Source organism: Mixophyes fleayi, chromosome 2 (genome assembly GCF_038048845.1).
Source record: "Mixophyes fleayi isolate aMixFle1 chromosome 2, aMixFle1.hap1, whole genome shotgun sequence".
Classification (NCBI taxonomy): domain Eukaryota; kingdom Metazoa; phylum Chordata; class Amphibia; order Anura; family Limnodynastidae; genus Mixophyes; species Mixophyes fleayi.
In genome coordinates, this window is record NC_134403.1 from 304837190 (window position 1) to 304860601 (window position 23412).

The 23412-nt window shown below is 38.3% G+C and overlaps 1 protein-coding gene across 1 annotated transcript in view; it reads right to left on the minus strand.

Moving 5' to 3' along the window:
* Nucleotides 1-2530: 2530 nt before the first annotated feature.
* LOC142139146 (interleukin-5 receptor subunit alpha-like) overlaps nucleotides 2531-23412 on the minus strand; it is a 45186-nt gene continuing 24304 nt past the window's right edge. The window contains exons 7-11 of the mRNA XM_075196499.1: nucleotides 20771-20901; nucleotides 14977-15115; nucleotides 13885-13996; nucleotides 10046-10127; nucleotides 2531-3347 (exon numbers count right to left, since the gene is read on the minus strand). Coding sequence (XP_075052600.1) covers nucleotides 3270-3347; nucleotides 10046-10127; nucleotides 13885-13996; nucleotides 14977-15115; nucleotides 20771-20901 — 542 coding nt within the window. The 3' untranslated portion in view covers nucleotides 2531-3269. The remainder of the gene's footprint in view (nucleotides 3348-10045; nucleotides 10128-13884; nucleotides 13997-14976; nucleotides 15116-20770; nucleotides 20902-23412) is intronic.

A 23412-nucleotide genomic window follows, 5' to 3' on the forward strand; every position in this document is an offset into this window, starting at 1 on the left:
GTTGTGCTTTTATTTAACATTTTGCTTTGTGGAACTACAGATCACAGCCAGCCGTGGGTGTAAGAGCATGTTGGCACTTGTGGTTCTACAAGTACAAACATGCCCTGGGTGCCATGGGTACGCTGGTGCTTGTAGTTAGACAAGCAGCAGCATGCCCACACTATTTAGGCCAACATGGCTGGCTGGGACATGTAGTTCCACAAGTCAAAATGTTTTGTTTTGTTTTTTTTCATACAAAATCCCCATTTATTACCCTACTACCCACAGCCCAGGGGTAGTAGGAAGAGCCCTAGTGCTATCGGCACTGGACTGGGTGTACCTAGGGGGGTGGCCCGCTTACATTTTTCAGCGGACCACACTCCCTAGGGAATCCAGGCCAGCGCTGAACAGTCTGTGGGTGTTTAGTCACTATGGCCGTGGGACCCAAACTGCGTTTCCCCCCCCCCCTGTTATAGTGCCTATCACCCCGGCTGGTTTGCCTAGTGCTGGTTCAATCAGGCCCGGCGCTCCCATTAGGCAAGGTTAGGCACTTGCCTAGGGCGCCGGGCTCTGGAGGGCGCCACAGAATGGTAAATGACTTTAAAACTGTGCGGCGACCACTGACCATACCTGTCACGGCTGCCGCACAGCATTCAGATGCACGGGGAGGGGGGAAGATGCTATTGCTCACCACCGCCGCCTCTCTGCTCTGTCTCCTCCCCTCCACTTACTAGTGTCAGTGAGTGGAGGGGAGGAGATGGAGCAGAGAGGCGGCGGTGGTGAGACAAGGTAAGGAAAGACGGGGTGAGGGGGGAGGAGGGCACCGATTTTTGCGGGGGCGGGACGGCGCCGATTTTTGCATGTGGGGGGGTGGGGCGCAGATTTTGTAAAAATGCCTAGGGCGCCATGGACCCTAGCACCGGCCCTGGGATCAATGAAAATAGGGGGAACCCTACGCAAAATTTTTCAAAGATTTAAACACACACAGCAATAGCCTGCCAGCACTAGGGTTAAGACTAATAAGTATAGAGTGGGGAGCAAACGCTTTTGGTTTTAAAAAATAAATTAATAACATGCTACTTCTCACAATTTTGATGAGAGCTGACTAAGGTCAGGCACAACCACCCCCCCCCCCCCACCTAAAAAAAATAATAAAGTTTAAATACATGCACCACTAATGGATTTTTTTAAAGGGGGAACTTTGAATTTTTTTTTAATTATTACACTGTTATTTTTTTTTAAAAATAGTACTTTTCAGTTTTTAGGTTATTTTTATGAACTTTTACACCTATTTTTTCAGTTTAATGTATATTTTTCTTAACTTAATAAAAAATTTTTTTCTTTGAGCAGACCAAGGAGGTGCGAGATGAAACAGCAGATTTGCCTGTTTCACCCACAGCGTTAAAAAACAATTGAATAGATTTTTCCGCTGAGGGTTCGCATCCAGCCTATACTTTAACATTGACAAATGGTTGGAGCACGATAAGACTGTTTTGGTAAAAAAAAAAAAAAAAGATTAGAATTATGGGAGAAGTTTCCGCGCTCGAAAATAAGAAAAAAAGACTTAACTCGCTCGAAATGACAAACTCGCTAACAATTGAATATCCCCCCACAGAGTCTTAATGTGTTTTTTTTACCTCCAATTCTGCCTTCTTTGCTTATATAATGGATTAAAAAATGTATATGGCAAATGGATTGGCATTGAAAAGCAATGTGACACAGACACATCTCCTGATACACCCTTCTTATTGCTAACAATAGCTGACATTGAACCTTTAACTAAATTCAAAGCTTAATTCCTCAATTTTGGGCATGTCCCTGTCTATGAATTTTGGGCATGTCCCTGGCTAAGTTTAAGAAACTACAACAAAAACAGGCAAAAGATTTCTTTAAAAAAATGTAATCCCAAATCAGCATCCTGAACCAGCTGACGCTCAATGGACCCATTGAACAGGCCAGGTCGCAGAGGAGAAGACAGGTCTTTAATGAAGAAAGACCTCACAGACCTTAAATCTAACCTTGCTGAAAAGAAAGACTCCATAGCAAACAATGTCATCAACACATATAATGCCTAGAAGTCCTAAAAAAAGAGGTGCATGAACTTCAAGCTTCCCATGTGCAGCTTGAATACTATTGTGAGGATCTTGGTAATTGTAGGAGAAATAAGGCACATTTTCAGAGAATCACAGGATTTTGAGTCTTTTTATACCACCTGATCCTGACCTTAGTTCCTACAAATAGACTGAGCCTTGATTGCCCTGGGACTATGGCTTGTACTGAATGACCTCCCTACGATGTATTACTATACCACAAAGGATATGTTTTTAAGGGCTGCACACCTATTTTGCTTCTGAACATAATGACACCAAAGTATAAATGTTTATATCCTCACTAAGATCTTTCATCATATCTACACCCACATTAGTTTAATACATGCTATTAAGTTTGAGGACTTCAAATAAATTAAGCTATGCATATTTGTGGCGTTATAAGTGTGGAACTTTACAAAGTATGATTTAACAAATAAACAAGATTTTCCATAATCCACCAATTGACAAAAAAAAGCATTTTATTAAAGCTGCACATCAAACATTGTTTACTTTACTATAGTTTTCATGTTTCTCTCTTTATTTTAAACACACTATTTACCCTTCGTGAATGCTGTTTTTTTAATCAAAATTAGACCAAGTACCAGATTATTTCATGAGGTATAAAGAAAAAGAACGTGTCTCACAGCAGCGGGGACAGACAGAGTAAAGGAACACCTTAAACCAAGGAGTTTGCTGCAGTCATTAAGTAGAGAAATCTGTTGGATACATAGGTTACATTCAGATCAGAAGTATGTGTTTAAGACATTTATTTTATACTATTGTTATACGTCTTGTATAATTGGCGTCATTTGAGATATGTAAAATAGAAGTACACATTCTTTTTGTTACTGTTTTTCCTAAGTTTTTCTCAGTTTTATTTAATCAATCATACGCTAGCTGTATGTGACTTATATGTCACATTGGTTTTGTGATGGCTTCACCAAGCCACTGAAGGCACAAATAGCAGAAGTCCATTTAGTAATTTCTTAAGTAAATGTCCAGCATCAATGTGACATCATTCTTCTAACCACTAGGTACATCTGAATAATTGTTTGTACTGTGTACAAGCTTGATATTATCCAGGGTCCAAAAGCATTAAATATAGTTATGATGACCTCCCCTGAACTTATATTTTTATTCATTTTTACACAGTAAAATCAATTTTAAAAACAAACAATTAGCTTTGTGCTGTTCTTTATTTCATGAAATATTTTCCAGCTGAGTAATGAATTCTTCTGTTTCAAATACTGGTTGAAGTGCATCAACACAGTCATTGTTCTGCAAATAGGAAATACACAATTACTTAGTGCTTGTCATTTGTTTCAAGATAATGACTCTTATGAATGGATCAAATCTCTTTCAAATAATCCAGAATGCTTATCTGCTGATTAAATTTATAGCTCACAGGCCAGTCAATGTTTACAGAGGTAGGCTACATTTTTGTTTTGCGTTTCTGGATGTATCTTGAACACTTTGGTTGTGACTACTCAAGATACTTCCATCCGGCAAAAATACACCAAAACATGTGAAACGTGGAGATAGTTATCGAAAATTGCACTCTCTGTAAAGGGATTGTGCCCCCCACTAGCAATAGGTTCCCTCTCACCCAAAAAAATCCCCTCTTCTACCTCTTGCTCACATTGATTGAGGACTCAAACAACCGTAACACTTCAATAGAGCTATTCAATATAGTGCCAACAATCTAGATTACTGTACTCACATTTTCCCAAAGAGCAGTCTGTGGCACAATCCAGCACCTGTCTTCAAGTAATGGGGGAATGGGTTAACAGATTTAGGGACCTCCCTATTTGTTATTGATATATATACAGGGGTTGGGGGTATATTTTGAGGAGTGATTGTACAAGTGTGGTAAGCTACTTCAAAGAGTACAAAATGACAGGCAATTTTACTACTTTGCATAAATATAATCTCTCTCAGAATTATTCTTGTAACCTTTTTACTATGTAAGTTTCTAGCAAAATTGTTATGTCTGAACACTGGCTTAGTTTAAAAGAACACAGGATACCTCATTTATGAAGCTTACTGGTGCACCTAAAATGATCCATCTGATGTATATCAAAGGGCTGCTTGCACAATCTAGAGGTGTACCTCGGTGTGCGAAGAAGAAGAAAAATGGGAAGAGGCGCACAGTGCAAATGTTCATGTGCATGAAAGGTTCAAACGCCTTCCCGTTACAACCAGCCCCTTAATTAAATAAAACTTTCCAGTTTATCTACTAGGTGATGTTAAATACCTTTGTGTCTTTTTTGACACAAACATCACATCACATAGATTTTTCTGGCTAACAAGGTACTGCAATAATAATTTTTAAAAATTATTCTTTTTCTGCACATCAGGTTATCTACTAAAATACTTCTAGTTCACTCTCACTTATTGTTGAAAGTAATCATGACAGCCAGAGAAAAGAGATTGACTATTAAAATTTTTCAGCAAAAAAAAGCATTTTTTTTTAGTGCAGTTTGCCTTAGCTGTTTAGAAATTGGTAAATGACCTCCCTACTATTCACAGTAACCATTACCATATATAAGCTAGAAGTAGGTTAAGTTAAGTTTACCGTTATACACCTTTATTTCTGTTTTAAAATGACAATATTGATTTTTTAGTGTCAAGATTTAATCTATAACAAATAAATTCCCAGCACATTAGCTTCCATGTGTACACACGTACAATTAAAACAACAAAAAGCTCGAACTCGTTTTTCTGCTTTACTATGAATTTGCTAAATAAACTAAGCCAAAAAAGTGTATAAAGTGGTATACTACATTGCATTTATTGCTACAAGCATGTACAAATTAGAGACGTTCAGGCTCGGTTTTAGGAAAACTGAGTCCACCCAAACATCACCGATTACCTCAGTACTTTTGCGCACCCTTGGAACTGAAAATGAGGCAAAACGTTATTGTCGCATTGTCGGATCTCGTGAGTTTTGGATTCTATAAGTACCACACTCCACGGAGATCTGGTGCCATTTCACAGAGAGACACAGAAGGGCTAGCAGAGTTCTTGGCAGTCCCTAGGGCAGTTGAACAGAATGTTTAATGAAAGAGAAAGAAGATGGCTGGCAGTGTTCTTTAAAGTCTCCAGTGACATTCTACTGTGCCATAGATCACCCAGAAACAGGAGAGATGGCAGTGTTCAATGCTGAAACAGAAATAATAGGGCTGGCAGTGTTCTTAAAATTCTCCCGTCACATTGTACTGTGTTATTATAGCTCACCCAGAAACAGTAGAAGTGCCAGTGTTCTTGCCAGTCTACAGTCTACGTGCCAATGCTCATTGTCAGTGCTGAAACGGAAATAATAGGGCTGGCGATGTTGTTAAAAGTCTTCAGTCACATTGTACTATGTCATCAAAATAGATTCGCATCAGTCCACAGAATACTAGGAGCACCAAGCAGCTGCTGGCACCAATCACGATGATAGTAATCTCTCTATGTTATCTGCTAAAGCCTATGTTAAAGTGCATAGTGTTTGTATGTCAGTGAAACAAAAATGTAAAAAAACAGTGCTAGTTCTGAGTGCTAGTTCTGCAACTGTAAGTGAGGCATCTTCTTGTAAGGTCAGTCATGACAATGCAAGACCTTATCATTCTGATTCAAAAAGTGGTGCCAAAATACTTTTACGTGTAAAAGCTGAGCTGGAAGAAAACAAGGCATTAGAAGAAATAACACAAATTCTTGAAGAGAGTCTATCCATGAGTGCTATGTGTAAGCCAGATCTTTCTGATACTGTGCTCATAAAGAAGCCTCCTTTCAGCATTTCTGCAGATGGGTGTATGAGCAGCCCAAGTGTTAGCTGGTGATACACAAATTGAAGATGCCACTTTGAAACTGCAACAGGATGAGGGGGATATTTGTTTAGCTGACAACGGTGCTAATTAGGATGTTGATGAAGATGATGTTGTTTATGCAAGTCCTGCACCAGTGGAAGCAGTTCTTGCACGTGATAAGAAGAAGGCCATTGTCATTCCTGTGCATAAGACCAAAAAATCCACCTCTTATGTGTGGAATTATTTTTACCCAAATCCTGACGACAGTTGTAGCATTTGTAAAGCCACAGTTAGTAGAAGTAGGCACCTTAGCCATCTAGGAACCTCATCCATGTTACACCAATTGATGCGAGTTCATGGCAAGCTGTTGGAAAAATCTGAATCTTATGCTAAAAAAATAACAACAAGCAGTCCAGCATCATCTAGCTGCCTTCTTTCACCCAGATCCCGGCACCTGCAATCTACACCCACAACACCGTCCTCATCAATATCTTCAGTAGCAATCAGAGTTAGTTTTGCATCCAAGTTGCTAAAGCCAGATCACTCCTCCACTATCCAGGATTCCTCAGAAGAATTTTTGAGCGTTAGTCCCACTGCTGCTGCTGCAGGGGGTGGATCTTCATTTCATAAGCAGACCAAGAAGAAGATTATTAGTAGTTTACAACAATTGACTGTTAAACAATCCTTTGCACTAGGAAGCAAGTATGAAAGCTGTCACCAAGTTGCAAAGTGGATCACAGATCCCATGGCAACTATGCTAATATTAGATCTGCGTCCTATATCAACTATTAATGCAGCTGGTTTTAGACAGTTAATTGAGGTATTTTGTCCCTGTTACCAAATTCCATCGCAACACCATTTTACTAGAAAAGCTATTCCTCATCTGTACAAGAAGGCTTGTAAAAATGTAAGTATTTGGCTACAAAATGCAATTCTACCCACTGTACACTTAACCACAGATATGTGGACAAGCGGAACTGGGCAAACTAAAGATTATATGACTGTGACAGCCCAGCATGTACCAAACTATGTCACATTTTTCAGAGTCAGGCTACTTTGTATATCACCGGCTTCACTAAGAGGCATACAGATGACAATCTCTTACAGAAACTAAGGGATGTCATTGCAACATGGCTTATCCCGCTTTGACTCTCCTCAGGATATGTCATTTCTGGTAACGCCACCAATATTGTGAGAGCATTACAGCTGGGTGAAGTCCATTACATTCCCTGTTTTGCACACACAATCAACTTGGTGGTGCAGAGCTTATTGAAAAATGACAGGGACGTGCAGGAGATGCTGTCTGTGGCCCGTAAAATATCTGGACATTTCCGGCATTCTGCAACAGCATGTAGGAGATTGCAGCAGCTACAAGAACAATTTAATTTGCCACCTGAAGCAACAGGTGGTAGCAAGATTGAATTCTACCTTGTATATGCTTCTGAGGACGAAGGAACAGCGAAAAGCTATCCTTGCTTAATCCACAAGCCATGACATTTGGGAAAGGAGGGGGAAAGCAGCGGAGAATACTTTCTGTGTTGTGCAAGGTGCTGCAACCATTCAAAGTAGACACCTGTTAAGTGAGTTCAGACACTGATAGTTTTAGCCAAGTGATTCCCTTTGGAAAAGCAGCTTGAGAAACTGGAGGATATAAATCAATGCAATTACGCTAAGTATGTCGGATTTGTAGATCAAGTACTTTATTTGCTTCGCCAGGATAGAAAAGTTATCAAAAACTTCAAATCGGATCACTACATTTTGGTGACTGTACTTGATCCTAGGTTTAAGATCTATTTCTTCTATTTCTTTCCAGCTGACCCAGATCTCAAGAGATTCAATGAGCTCCCTGTCAGCAAGCTGACAGCTCAAGTGGTACATGACACAATGATGTCTCCTCCTTCAGTTTCTCTGGAAATTGCTGCTAGGAAAAAACTTAGCTTTCCCAAGACACCCAGTGGTGATGCAGATGAGTCAGCACAACATTTTGGACACCTGGCGGATTTACCCTTCTGAAGTTTGTTTTCAATCATCCTTTCAATTGCTTCTCTCTCGTACGTGTGACTACATAATTTGTTTTTCCCTAGGTTCACCATCTCTAGCTGTATTATAGGACAAGTGAAATTCGCAGTACTCTGGGTGATGGCAATCTCCTCATCTTCATTTTCCAAAGCTTCATCTGCAGGGGTTGGTGACACACCCATTTTGTTTTCTCAGGTGTCTTAGTTGTAATTTAAACTGGACATATTTACCGTCCTGCCTGAGGGCCTCCTCTGTATTATTCTTCTGAAGCGCAGTGTAGCTCTCGTGTACAAGCTCTCTTAAATCAAGGATCTCATCCAGTGGGTCACGGTTTAACTTAAGCATGGTCTCCTCAACTGCATCTATATATTGGTTTAAATCTTTGTTTAATGCAGTGTATTCCAACATGAAGGATTCAATGCTGCCCACATGTTCCATGTCACAGTATGTCTGAAGAAGATCTAATGTCACTCCAGTTGTAATATCCATTCCTGTGTCTACATAAGTTTGGCAGTTCTTCAGGGATGAGAGGGAGTTATCCACAGAGGAGAAGGAGATTAAAAATTCAGCACGAGCAGACATGGTTTAATAATGTAGAGTTCATTGACAGCACTTTTGGGCTTAAGGCAGCTAAGCTATTGGTAGCTTGTTTTGTGGGGGCCCAAACAAACCTAGCACTTCAGCCACAAAAGTGGCACTGCTTGTCGCTGGAGTGATTGCTTTGTTAAACTGTACATCTCTATTAATTCTGAATGCTATTAATTTGATGTTGTGGCTAACTGAGGGAAAATAGGTCTACTTATTAAATGTGAATGCTATTAATTTAATTCCATGGCTGGTTTCAGGTAGGGAGGCCTAATTATTACAAGTAGGTGTTATTGATTTAACGAGGGGGGATGCCTAAATGGTTCACTCAATTATAAACTTTCCATATTTTTTGTACCTATCCCTTTTACCAAACAAGCCTTAACATTTCAGGATCCAGACAAGGAGCAACTGAGCTTAAGACTCTAGCAGCAACATATACTAGAAGCATCAAGAACTACCTGGAGGGATCAGTGCAGTCTGCCAACAGAATTTGTAGATGGGATTTGCATGCCACCAGAGTGTATGCAAGTGGCGTGGCCATCATTTGAGACAATGTTAGGCTGCTCTCCAATTCTTTCCATCCTACTCAAATAGGTTGGCAATGGAAGCCAACTGTCCTCATTCTAGTTGGCAGTTCCAATTTTGTGTGACTGTCCCACTCAGTCAGGACTTTGTCCCAACTTCGAGGATAGTTGAGTTGTATGTCCTGCTTCACACTGTACTGCTCATTAAGGGCCAGATGTATGCACTACTGTTAGATACAAGCATATCACCCTTAATAAGCAATATACTGAGAAGCAGGACATACATCCCAACAAACCTTGCAGTCAGGACAATGTCTTCACTGAGTGGGACATTCACACAAAATTGGAACTGCCTCACCAGAATGAGGGCAGTTGGTTGACATTGCCCATCTATTTGAAGGATATGAGAAAATTGGAGAGCAGCCTAACACTGTCTCATATGATGGCCATGTCACTTGTATACACTCTGGTCGTGTGGCATGGAAACCCCTTCTACAAATTCTGTATTTGTCTCTGATACACAAGAGAGAATATTGTCTTGATTGTTAAAGATAAATGTAAAATTCACACCTTTCACATTTCTTGTTTACTTACTTAAAATAACACTCTTTTTACCTGCAGTAGTCCAAATGAAAATGTCAACTTAGTAATGCAAATAAACAAACTTCAGTTATTCTAGCTGCCTATTAATTTGTACCATCAGCTGGAGGGATCAACATACAATCAGCCAATCAGAAGCATCTAAACAGTGCTCCTAATAGTCATAATCATCACTGCATATCATTGCACCAGCCCTCCAGTACCCAAAAGAGATATGCCTCCAAAAAGTTGTGTCTGTGGATGCATCCACATCTATTTATGATGCCCTTATTGTACTCAGCTTACCCTTGTATCCCCCGGCAATGCTATACACAAATCTATATATGGATCTATGTGTACTCATTTTTGGTGCCCATGTGCAATATGGAAATGTGTATGTTACACAAAAACATTTACATGTTTCAACTCTAAATAAAGCGCTTTATTGCCCTTGACTTTTGACTTGTTATAAACTTACCTGTATATTTATTTCACAGTCTTCTGTACAATCAAAATAATTCTTTGGTTGTGGAATCCGAGGAAAACATAAATTTAAAGTTCTAGAGGAAAAAAAAAAAACATTTAGAAAAGGAAAGTATTTAATTAGCTTATTTTCAAACTGAGAACTTTTATTAAAGATTTTCATTTGATTAATGTCAGTTAAAACGTATTTTAACTGTACTATGCTGATTTTCAAATGCTGTATGTTTAGTTTACTATTTACTGTGTTTACTGTTTACTGTGTTTGAGTCAGACTACTAACTGCATTCATTTCTTAAACCTGGGTACACACAGACCAGCAGGAGATGATGAGTAAGAGAGGTGCTGAATGGACACAGCAAGCAGAAAAAGAGTGATCACACCAAACTCTACAGCTGAACTAATGTATTTATTTAACATAATGCCAATCCATTCTTATATATTAGACCAACTGATAACAGTCTGTACTGCTATTTGACACACATGGAAATGATGGAGCCTAAATTAGACATATGTAGATGGGTGGTGGTAGTCATGTTAGTGATACTTATATTCACGACACATTGTATCCCAACAAAACAATTCCCATTACAACAATGCTGATAACATGGAAATGCAGACTTATAGACCAATAAAAAGACACAGTACATTACCGGCACGCCTCCTATGTATTCCGATTGCATTAAATGCAGGCAATTGTATTTTATGTCACTTAGCATGGCGACAGAGTGATTTCTGGATTTAAAGTGGCAATGACAGGACCCACCGGTTGTATAATCTACTTTAAGGGTTAGGGTTAGGATAAGGATTAGGGTTAGAGTTAGGATTAGGGTATGGTTAGGGCAAGGGTTAGGGTTACAATTAGGATGAAGCCTTCTAGGTTATACACACGGCAGGTCCTGTCATTGCTGATTTAAATCCAGAAACCACACTGTCGCCATGCTAAGTGACAAAAATTACCATTAATGGCATTTAGTACGATCAGAAAATATAGGAGGCGTGTCTTCTGAGCATGCACAGAGTGTGCAGGAGCCGATCAGAAGAGGCCTCTGCTTTGCTCTGGCCCCCTGCCTTTGAGATGAGAGTGGGGGGCTGAGTGGGGATCAGGGGATTCAAAGGTGGGAACAACCCTACACTCCAGGGTCCCCTTCATCTCTGGGCCCAGTAGCCACTGCATCCCGTGGACCCACTATATTTACACTCTTGACTTTAGCCTTATGCTAATACAATGTAGCTCACACATATTTTCTCCCAAAAATACTGACAGTTTCTTTCAAGTGGCAGTGCTGATCTCTGGCAAACAAACCTGTGTTCAGCAGAACTCTACACTATGCTATTTATAGCGTTTTCATCCAACCAAGACAAAGCGTCATGGGCTCTTGCAGAAGTTTTTAAGGGGTGTTTAGTAAACTCAGCAAAACATTATGTATATAGTAGCCAGAATAGGTGGTAATAGTGCCGCCTCAACTGCAAAGACATAAGTTCCTTTAACCACAGTAGTGTGCTCGGTTAAAGGAAGGAAATAGCTCACCAAGGGACTACAGAATGAGGCTGATGATGTTATATCACCTAAATTGCCCTTTGTGCCTGATCAACCAATAGGCAGGGTCCTTGGGGGGAGTTGGCAGTGCCGGCACAATTGATAAGTTTAGCAAGCAATATAAAAAAATGTATGTGTTCTTTATTTTTCAAACTTTGTTGTTTGGGATCATCTTCCTCAGTGATCAGGGTCTTCCCTTGTCTCAAGGGAACAGCCCTGACTGTCACTGTGCAGCGAGGCTCAGGCAAGCAGAAAACAGCAAATCTCATGCTATAAGCTGCCCTGTCAGTGTGGCTGCATTATGCTTAGTTTGGTTTTGTGAGATTACCACATCTCACGTGACCAGACTAAGTACACAGGTCACACCACACTGACAGGGCAGCTTACAGCATCACATATGCTGCTCGTTACCTTTCAAGAAGCAAGAAGAAGCTGGAGGCTGAATAAGAAGAGGAGCAGGGGCAGAAGAGAGAAAGGAAAGTGTTTGCTTCTTAAATATCAGGTGGGAGGAGGAGGTGATAAATTGACGGTGTAGGGGGGTTTATGGCTGTGGAGGAAGGGTGTGATTAATTGGCAACTAGGTGAGGCAGGGGGGTGATAAATTGGTTGCTGGGGGTGTGTAATTGGTTGGGGAAAAGGTTCATGAAATGACTGGGGGCAAAGGTTTAAGAAATGGCTGGGGGGTCATAAATTAGCTGCTGGGGGTTGATAACATAGCTAACATAGCTAAGGGGGGTGAGCAATTGAGTGGTTGTTGGATGGGTGAAGAAATGGCTGGGGTGGGGTCATAAATTGTCTGGAGGGGGTTGATAAAAATGGCGGAGGTGGGGATCAATTGGCTGTGTGGATGGGGGATCAAATGACTGATTGAATGGGTGATCATAAATTGGCCGCTTTGGATGTGATGAAATTTTTGTAGGGGAGTTGATGAAATAATTTGTGGGGGTATGATCTCTGTATTATGTGGCAGTGACGTGGATGCTCTCTGTGGTCTCAGCAGTCACTAGAATGTTAAATACTAGACACACGGGGCTGGTAGGTGTTATTATATGATAATAAATCATTTTCATATCTTTCATTGTCTATATATGCTTTTACTATGGGGTTGTTTTATTTGGTCATGGAGTGTTGTGTTTCTGTTTGAATCATACAAGGTTTGTTAACATTTTGCATTATTATACAATTTTTGCACATTTTCAATATAGGACCCCAAGTTTCCAGAAGCGAGCTAACTGTCAAAGCTGCAAGAACAAGCAAGAGAGAACAGCAGGTAAAAGAGAATGGCACAATTTGTCTAAATCTGCATGAGGAAGTTTACTGTAATGATAGGTTAATATGTTTGCAGAATGAAGTGTGTTTTATGTATTAAGAAAAAATAAATAAATAATATATATATAAATATATATATATATATATATGAACTGCAGCAGTGAATGATTTGTGTCTATTTATTCAAATACTAATATATATATATATATACAGTGGTTTCAGTGGGCTTGTATATGGTGGTATGCCATACCGCCATCTCTACTGTCTTCATTGTAAAACTATTCTAAATTTCCACTTTGACCACTGTGTGTTCTGATTAAAGCAACCCTGCTGAAATGATCATTGGGCAGGGCATACTACTGTGATGTACCTTTCTATTTCTCTCTATTAAATCTTGTATTTTTCATATTGCTGGTGCTGGTCTGTTCATTTGTTGAATGGGTGTGGTATCTGCCTTTCACAAAAAAACCAAAGTACATTTAGTCATATTATAGCCTTAATAGCCGTGAAGGTGAGTGTATATGATTTTAACTTAATTTCAGTGATATTTAGCTCATTAATGTGAGTATATGAACTCAAAAATAATGACAACCCTACTATGTGTGTTTATTTAACCAGACAAGTCCTGACAACACTTGATTCATGCATTTAATGCCCTTATATTGCTATGCAGCCGACCCTTAAGCATACAGGTGAGACCTGCATATTTCTTATCACTTTAGGAAAGTGAGATTTTAACCTAATTTTCCCAGTAAGACATTTTTTGCATTATTTTTTTATTTAGATTGCTACTTTAATGAGTCACATAATAACAAAATGTTATAACGAGAAAAGCATGTTGGATTGATGTTTTTCCACTGCCTTTTAGAATTCAGTTTTACTCTAAGATATATTATTAATTTTGAGACTATCACACAATAATATTTGCATATCCCTAACCAAGTGTAATTTTTTATTTTTCATCTTATCTTACTTTTAGCAGCTTTCATTCGATGACTTTTTTTCTATTGTTAGAAATGAAATGTTACCTTTTGTACTGCACGGTTATTGTTATTAAGAGAACTATTATTAAGCCAGAAAGCACTATTGCAGAGATTAGGGCAACATCAAGAGTGTGCTCAGGATTATTCTGGTGCATTTCTAAAAGAATAAGTGAAAAGATTATTAAATCTCTGAATTTATATTTTTCTGCAAAACATAATAAAACAGGTTATATTCCTTATGAAAAACCCTAATAACCTTAAATTCTTAATGTATGTAGGTTGCAACAGGTAGAAATAATGAGAGTATCCAATAAATTCCTGCTTGTGAAATGACAGAGATTTTAAAATGAGTGTGCTAATTCAATTCAGAAGTTTTAGGACTGGACATCTTTATATCTGATATCTGCAGATTTATTGATGTACATAGGCAAACCGAGGGTGGTTTCCTAGTGCCTGGAAACTCCCCTCCAAGCCTGGAGCACTGTATAATTGAGGTGGCTGGACCCTGCCCCCGCTTCACACAGCTCTGCTTGAAAAGGGAGAGCTGTGTGCACCTAACAGTTGTGCACGCAGCATTGCCCAAGTATATTATAGGGATAGGAAGAGCTGGAGAGCAGCCAATCACTGTCTAATATTATAGCCATGCCCCCATGCATGCCGGTCACGCCCACTGGTGGCGTGGTGTGGAAACCCCCCTCTACAAATCCTGCTTTTGCCCCTGATGTAGTCCCACTAATCAAGATGTAAACCCTTTTGAAGACATAACTCTGGTTTCTTAGAGCCAGAAAGCTCATATTATCATATTAAACACATATTAACTTAGATGAAGGGTATTAAATAGGGAAAAACAGACAAATTAGCACAATCCCCTACTTTATCCTAAAATGTTATTATATTGGTTTCCTGAATTCATGGATATCAGATATGTGTACTTTATTCAATGTTTGTTTGTTGCAGAAAATGGTCCCTGGCTTCTCTAATGACTGTAACAAGGAGTCTACTATAGTGGACATTAAGAACATTTGGTTAATCTAGGGTTGATAGTCTTACTCCAAGACAGAAGTTGTTGCTCATGATCTACACAATTTAGCATAGTGCAAATTTATTTACAGTATTATGGACACTTTCCAATCTTACCACAGACTTTCATTTCGCTCCACTGGCCCCAGTTTGTATTCATTTCACATAATTGTTTTCCTTTTGCTCGTATTCTGATCGAACATTCTTTTACTAAGTTTGATATTGTATATTGATTGCCTGTAGTTATATATGGTTCCTAAGAAGCAGAAATATATTGCACTTTAATATATGAAACAAATCTGATAAAACTTACCAAAGTTCTGATGTTTTCAACAAAGTTTGTCTACTGTTTTAAACTTCTTATAAAAATGCATCCATAATAGAGAGGACCGAATTTTCATCAATATTTTTCAAAGATCATTTCATAGAGGTTTCACATTCTGGCTATACAGGGCCTGTTTCAGTAAGGCCCTCAAAACGAACCTATTGTGCTTTTTTGTGTTGTTGTTTTTTTTAAAAAAAATCAGCCATACGCACATCCGTATTCAACAAGGAGCGGAAGTAAAAGATACGTCTTTTGTTGAATGGGTCTAGGTACGCTTAGCTCTTACAGACAATATACTGCAGGATACGTCTAATAAATATGTGGAATATAAATTACCAAAAGAATGCACAGAAAAGGCAAAAAAACTATTAATGTCATGTTAATAATATAGGGCCTGATTCATTAAGGATCTTAAATGAAGAGGTATCTTATTTCAGTCTTCTGGATAAAACCATGTTACAATGCAAAGGGTGAAAATTAGTTTTCTGTTTTGCACATAAGTTAAATACGGACTGTTTTTTCATATAACACACAAATACTTGATAGCTTATTTGTACACTGAAATTTAAAGTTGATATTTGTGTGCTACATGACAAAAACAGTCAGTATTTAACTTATGTGCAAAACAGAAAACTAGTTTGCACCCCTTGCATTGTAAAATGGTTTTGTCCAGGAGACTGAAATAAGATACCTCTTCATTTAAGATCCTTAATGAATCAGGCCCCAAGACTAGTTTCCGTAGGATTAGAGAAATCATTTGTAAAAGCGGTAGACATGACGGTATGTAAACTATTATATTTTGCATGATATTCCATTTCCGCTTGTTTGTTTCAATGTATCACTGCCTTTGTAGTTTATCAGAACAATATGGGATTGTCTCAATGTCCTAGGTTATAGTCAACATACTCATAAGCCATTTGGAGGTCAGGGAGTCGCAAAAATCTGATGCAAATAGGAAGAGAATCTCCCATTAAATTGGCAAGGAATGTGAGAGCGGAACCAAGATAACATCTCCAACCGGCTTGTCAATCCGCAGGTTTTATATGGACTGTCATCCCAGGACCAGTTCTTAAAGTGATCCCGTCGGACAGAGTGAGAACTTATTGCGGACATTTTGGGGCAGCAAGAAGGAAGGGACAGCTGAAAGCCCGGACACATTTCAAAAGCGTTGAAGAGGTTAATTTCAGGGGGGAATGTGTGTTATCCAAGATATGGAGGTGGGAAAAGATAAGTATTACCCATTGCCTTTCACAGGAATGACCCAAACATTGTGGCAGGAACACAGCAGCATTCATATGATACAGCCGTCAGTATAACAACCTAGAGATTCAGATCATACTAGTACATCTGACTCATGAAGTCCTGCAAGTGGCTTTTAGGTCCGCTTGCTAGAGCTACATACTGAATCACTCTTCTGCTATTTAAACTTGTTCTCTCTCCGCTATATCGATATTATCCCACTCCAGGCTTTGTAAAAAGGGGGAATGTGCAATATTGATGGTGGAATCTAGCTGAGATTGTGATCTTTCCTTAAGTCAGTCAATCTGATGAGTAGAGTTATAATTAATGCCTGTGATCACGGCTCAAAGGAGTTTCAACTGACTAGTTTCTCCACAATTGATGTGTGGTTTCCTCAGAGATGACTATTTGTTTGTTTAGCATTCTTTTCAACTCACTTTAACCAATCAAAAACATTTGGCTATTCACAGTACATGTATCAAGCGTCTACATACTAATTAGCACATTAACCATTGTTACTACTATGGTGGTATTTTCAAATAATTTATATAAAAATAAAACATAAAACCATATAGCGTTATAGACTTCTATAAAATAATTCTATATATTTAGATTCTATTTAGTCTAAACTTCCAAATGGAACAATGTTTATTAGTTTCCAGAGGAAATAGTATTATAAAATAACTCTGCATAAACTTTATAATCATAATCTCATATATATTGCTTAACCAATGTGATATTTAAGTTCTATTATTCACTAATCTTTATAAAAAGGATCCTATTTTAAATTGATAATCCACATTATAAACACTTAAATGTTAATAAACCAAAACAATATATATACACATTAAAATTGAACCATATGGGGATTTAACTCGTAATATTTAGTATACCAAACAGTTATTTATCCCATTGAGACACAAGACTCTCTATTCAACTAACAGAGTGCAGCCATACTTAAATATTCTTAACATCTACTCCTCTCTAGTAATTCTCATATTACACCATTTTAAACATCTAAACAAATAATAATGGCACTTAATGAGGGGTATATGTTTAATAATGCAGAAACTAATAAAGATATGTGACCCAATAGATGATAAACTCATAACGAGAGGGCTAAGAATATTTAAATCATGCTCATTCAGAGATTATGATAAATTTACAATAAAATGGAGCAAGATTTTTCATTCTTGCTCTATGGAGCTTATGAAACTGTTGATCAATTATAGAGACAGGAAGATTGATAATTTGGATAAAGAAATATTCAAAGTTCAGGAGGATCTTAAAATGTTCGAGAATAATGCAGAATTTCTAGAGCGGGATAATCTAGTTAGTGAGAACTTGATAGAATATGAATATTTTCTAATGAATAATAACAATAAAAAGATGAATCGTAATAGAACTAAATTTGAGTATGGAAAAGAGAGGACTTTTAATAGAAAGAGAGTGGAGAATCAGAGCTACCCCTGGAATAAAGGGAAAATTGGTAAGCAGAATGGTTACTCGTTTGATCAATAACGTTCATCCAATAGGAATTATCGAACTCAGAAATCTGAGAGAACACAAAGGGAAATTAGGCAGAGAAGAGACATCCCTTGAATGAGTTTGTACAACAAAGATAAGGAGTGGACTATTCGGCCAAAAGCCCACAATAGGGAATTTAGCCCCAAGAATAGATTTGAAGTATTAGATGGACTGGATACAGGAATCAGCTCTCCAGGTGATGAAGACTGTCAGTTCAAGTAAACAAATATAAACATCCCACCTAAACAAGATTCTGCTGTAGAAGGTGCAAAACCTAAAATTCAAACTAGTGTTAGGAAGCATTTTTTAGAAAAACGGTATCATCAGGGAAAGTGGCAAGACCCTTTTGGGGAAAGATCAAACTTACCAAAAGAGGAAGGGATCTAGATTCCGATACAGAGTGATCGTGACTGAAAAGGAATTGTGATCCACATAATAGTGTGGTGTATATCATACAATGAGTGTGCGGAATTTAATAGATACAATCATGTCTTGTACTGTGGGCTAATCCAATGATCTCTTATTATCAAAAATTCCGGATTAGACAATGAATTATTGTCTGAGACCCTTTTTTTTCTTTTTTTTCCTATATGTGCACTATAGACTATTTAAGACCAACTTTAGTCTGGATTAATGTTTTGGTGGAGTATGTTTTGATATTATTTTTAATTTTTTTGCTTTATATATGTATTTATGGTTGTACAAATAAATTTTATTATCATAGGTAGGTGCCTGTAAAAAATAATTGCCATACCCCTTTTTTTAGTGAAAAAGGTGATGAAATACATAGGTGAATCCATGTATCTTTCAGGGTAGCATCCTGAGAAGCGGACCAATGAGTTTCCTGGATAAACGTCATATCAGATTTAAGAGATTTTAGATGGGTATAGAGTTTTTCTCTTTTATCCCGTTGCGTTCCAAGAGACTGTGGAGAGTTGGGGGAAGGGGGAGAGGGAGTGAGTCGTGTGTGTGACTGAGAAAAAATGGAAGTCATCCTACACTGATAGAAGAAAACTTTGAATGACATGTAAGGAAGAAACTATGTGTTGGTGAGGCCACACCTGGAATGCTGCAATGAAAGGTACCCTGAAAAAATTGCAAAAATAATTCAAACGTTGCTTCAAACAAACTTTTTCAGATTTTTCTCCAGATAGTGTAAGAAACTAAAACATAGATAACCAACAATACATGGTATATAAAAAAGAACACATGATCTAAGAAATTGAGCCATAGCATCTATGAGATTAGTGACCAATGATATTAAACATCAGGGTTTAAATGCTGAACAAAATCCCTATCTTTGGCTAACTCATCAAATATAAAGGTTCTGCCTGCATGGGTAGTTTTCAGATTGGCCGTGAATAGAAACGTATATGGGTTTCAAATAGGTATTTACATAACAGAGTAAACTCACTACATTTCTGAGAAACCTGAAGGGAGAAATGTGATTACAGACTGTAACAGTGGCCAATTTTCTATAGGCCCTTAAGATATTCTCCTTATCACGTAAGTTTAAGAATTTGACGATGACTGCCCTTTATTCTTTCTAGGATCCCAATCTGGTCCTAGTCTAAGTGCCCTCTCCGCAGTGATGGTGTAATCAGATTTGAGAAGCCCTAATGCTTAGGGAATTTCCTCTTGCAACCTATGGCTAGCATCTTGAGTAAACAAGATACACTTAAAGATTATCTTGATGTGTTTTAAACATGTCTTCATGTTTATTTTGAGTTGCAGTGTAGAGCCATGACAAATTTCTGGTCCTTTCAGCCTCCTGGAACTGGTCCGGGATGGGATTTAAATGGTCACTCCAGTCTAGTGCTGGAGGCCCTATCTGCCCCTCAATTTGCCTCATATGTGGGTGGAACACATCACTGCCCCCCTTATTCCGGCATCAGAGAGGGGCAGGTAGGGCCCTAGGCTGGTGACTACTGTCCCCAACTGCATCTTGGAGAAAAGGACTGTAAACCCATTCAGCGATAAAATTTATCACTCTGATATTGCATGCTAGTAAAAGGGACATATTCTCTGCAATACAGTAGCAATTCACTTTATTGTAGCTCAGCAACATTCATAAATAATGTAAAATTAAATATGAAAGGCAAAATAACAGAAATGTCAAAGTGCATGAGTCAAGATGATTGATCATCCTGAACTTTGTGCATTTGACTTACAAATAGATGATAATTAAAGTATTTTCCTCCTATGTCTTCGAGTTGTAAGGGCTCATACCCTATGGTTTTTTTTTAAATGTGTTTTTTCATGCATTTTTAAACATTAAGGTAAATGGGTATGACAATAGAAACCATTGTTTCTAATATCATCATACCCACTGACTTTTGTTTCAGTGTTTTTCGGAATGCTACTTATTCTCTTTTTACATTTACCACATGTAAACACAACTGAAAATCTGCAGTAGCTCAATAATGCTGGTAAAAATGCATACTAGACACATTTGTGTTTGATATTGTTTTTTTAATATCTTTAAAACCAGAAGTAAAATGCCAGTGGGCATGTGGCATAACTTGTTGTAAATCAAGATCTTTAAACAGTATTTGTATATAAATATATTAAAACTATCCTGGCATAGCCTGTTTCTGTGGTGTATTTATCTTGCATACAGTATATTACAAGTTAATTATATGCACATCAGGTTAAAAGCTAATTAACATGTGTAGTATGTTCACAGCCCCTAATCACACATATTATTAGAGAAAGAGTTTAAGGGAAAGCAACAAAATTTCTCTTAAATGGTTTAATTGTTAATTTTAGTGCATATTTACAATAATCAGATATGAATACATTTCACATTTAAGACAGTACCTTGTTCTTTTCAATCATGTATTCAAAGCATTCATCGGCAGCTACATAGTGTTTATGGGGACTTTTCCAATATATTGTAATATCTTCTCCAGAACATAACAATGTGATGTTTCTTGGTGGATTAAAAATTTCTTATAAAATAATTAAAGTTTATAAATGTTAATAAGAATTTACCACTACTTGAAAACAATGAAAAAACAGTAAATTTACAAATATTACAGTACAATTACACAAATGATATAGCTGCTGCTGAGCAGGTATGTCTAAATATGTCATATATTGTAAAGGCTAATGGTACAGAGGTTTACTAAATTTAATAGTATGTTTTTCCATTTTAAATACTAGATTACATGAAATATTAAATTATAAAGACCAAAGTAAGAGGAATTCTACAGAACAGTTGGCCAGTCCTGAAAAATAAGGACAAGTCTTTATAACATATGACTCTGGATATTAAGGATAGCGGGCAATTGTAGAATATATACCATCAATTTGGGAATGAGTAAACTTTTTTTTTGTCAGCTGTATATTTATGTGCCTTAGAACAACGAATATACCATAAATCAAAACAGTGATCTCAAACAGTTACATCTTTAACTCAAAATAATCATTGAGCAGGTTGTGAAAATGGCTCGTGGGAATTTGGAGCTCTCTTTATTTTCTCAAGATTTGCTTTTCAAATGTTAGGAGGTATGCAGTGTACAGCCCAAATGTGGAAGAAATTGTACAGATAAAGAGAAATACTGTGACATGACCAGGGATATCCTTGACTAAGAGCAGGTCTGTATAGTTGAAGGTGAGATCTGCAAAGCACCCCGACATAATCAGCAAGCAGGGGAATAGTCAGGAAAAGCTAAAGGTTAAAACCAATCTGTAAGCACAGTACAAAGTCAGGAACCAAGTATCACAAAGTCAGGATAAGCTGGGTCAATAATCAGGCGGTAAGCAGGATTACATGCTCAAGAGGTCAGAACAGCAAAGCTTATTCTCTGGCAATGAAGGGATGGGAGTTTAACTTTCAGCCTCTGTGATGTCAGCAACAGGGCTGTAACTAGGGCTGTGAGACAGGGCCGATCGCCCAGGGCGCAACGCTGGAGGGGGCACGCAATTTAGGAATATTTTAGGTTCATTTGGATAAAATTGAGTGCTAGGGGGGCGGGATTTGTCTTTCTCGCCCCAGGCGCTAGAATTCTAAGTTACGGCTCTGGTCAGCAATCACTTGATTGCAACTCAGCAGCTTGCATCAGCTGTGCTTGCCATGCTGTGCATGTGCAGTGAGAGTTGAATACAGAGTCCTGCATCTAAATAAAGGATTCCTGACAGTATCCCCACTCTTATGTTTGGGCTCCAAACACCCAATAAAATGCTTTTCTGGATATTTCAGTTTTCAAGGCTCTAGATGCATTTATGTCTGAGGCCTTAACCCAGGAACGACCCTCAGAACAGTGTCCTTTCCAATCTGCCAAAAACTGCAAGACTCCCCTAGAGAGGTGGGAATCCAGTATTTGCTTAAGATCATACTCCACTTTGTATTGAACAATTACTGGAGGCAGGGTAGACGAGAAGATCAATATTTGTTGATGACTAATGGTTTCAACAACAAAGAATGAAAGGAGTAGGGTATCCGCAAATAAATCCAACATATATGCTACTGGATTTATCTTTCAGAGTTTTTTAAAGGGCTCTATGAATCTAGGCAAAAATTTCATGGAAACTACGTCTGAGATTACCATATCTCCAAGAGACAAACATGGTGCCACACATTTTTTCTTATCAGCAGCTACTTTATAACATCTTAATATATAATATTTAATAACTCTTTAAGTCTTATACAATTTCTTCCTGACCTGAGCCCAAATATCTGAAAATTTGTGTAAAGCAGAATTCCCTGCAGGAACCTCGGTTGCTGGGAGGGAAGACAGTATGGGTGGGCATGGATGTTCCCCATGAAGAATAAACAAAGGGGACCTGTCGGTACTGAGATGCGTATGAAAATTATGAGCAAACTCTGCCCATGGCAACAGCTCTACCCAGTTACCCTGATGAGTAAAAACATACATACTAAGGTAATTCTCACAACCTTAGTTTACTCTCTCAGTTTATCCATTGATCTGTGGGTGATAGGCTGTAGAGAATTTGAGCTTTATACCCATATATTTGCATAGATCTCACCAAAAGATTTCCTTAACAAACAGACTGAATAGAAAGGCAATGGATAGTATACTTTTGAGGGACACAAAATAGGCCATTTTAGAGACTCAACCCATGAGTATTGCATCCTGCTTACAATGGGAGATCAACTAGAAAGTCCATAGCGATGTGAGTCCACAACTGGCTAAGTCTAGCAGGGGCGCATGTAGAGGGGGTTTCTGGTTCTCCAGAAACCCCTCCCCTCCGTGTAGAACAGTGTCCCTACATAGCGGCACTGTACTATACAGCAGCCGCAGCGCTCTCAAAGAAGCATCCGCGGCAGTGCTTTATTGTATTACGGACGCTTCTTTGACAGCGCCGCGGCTGCTGTTGAGTGCAGTGCTGCCGAAATGGAGCTGCTGCGCATGCACAGCAACTCTCTCTATGTTTTTTTGGGGGGGAAATCCCCACTTAAAAATCCTACATGCGCCCCTGTCTAGGTAAGGGAAGCA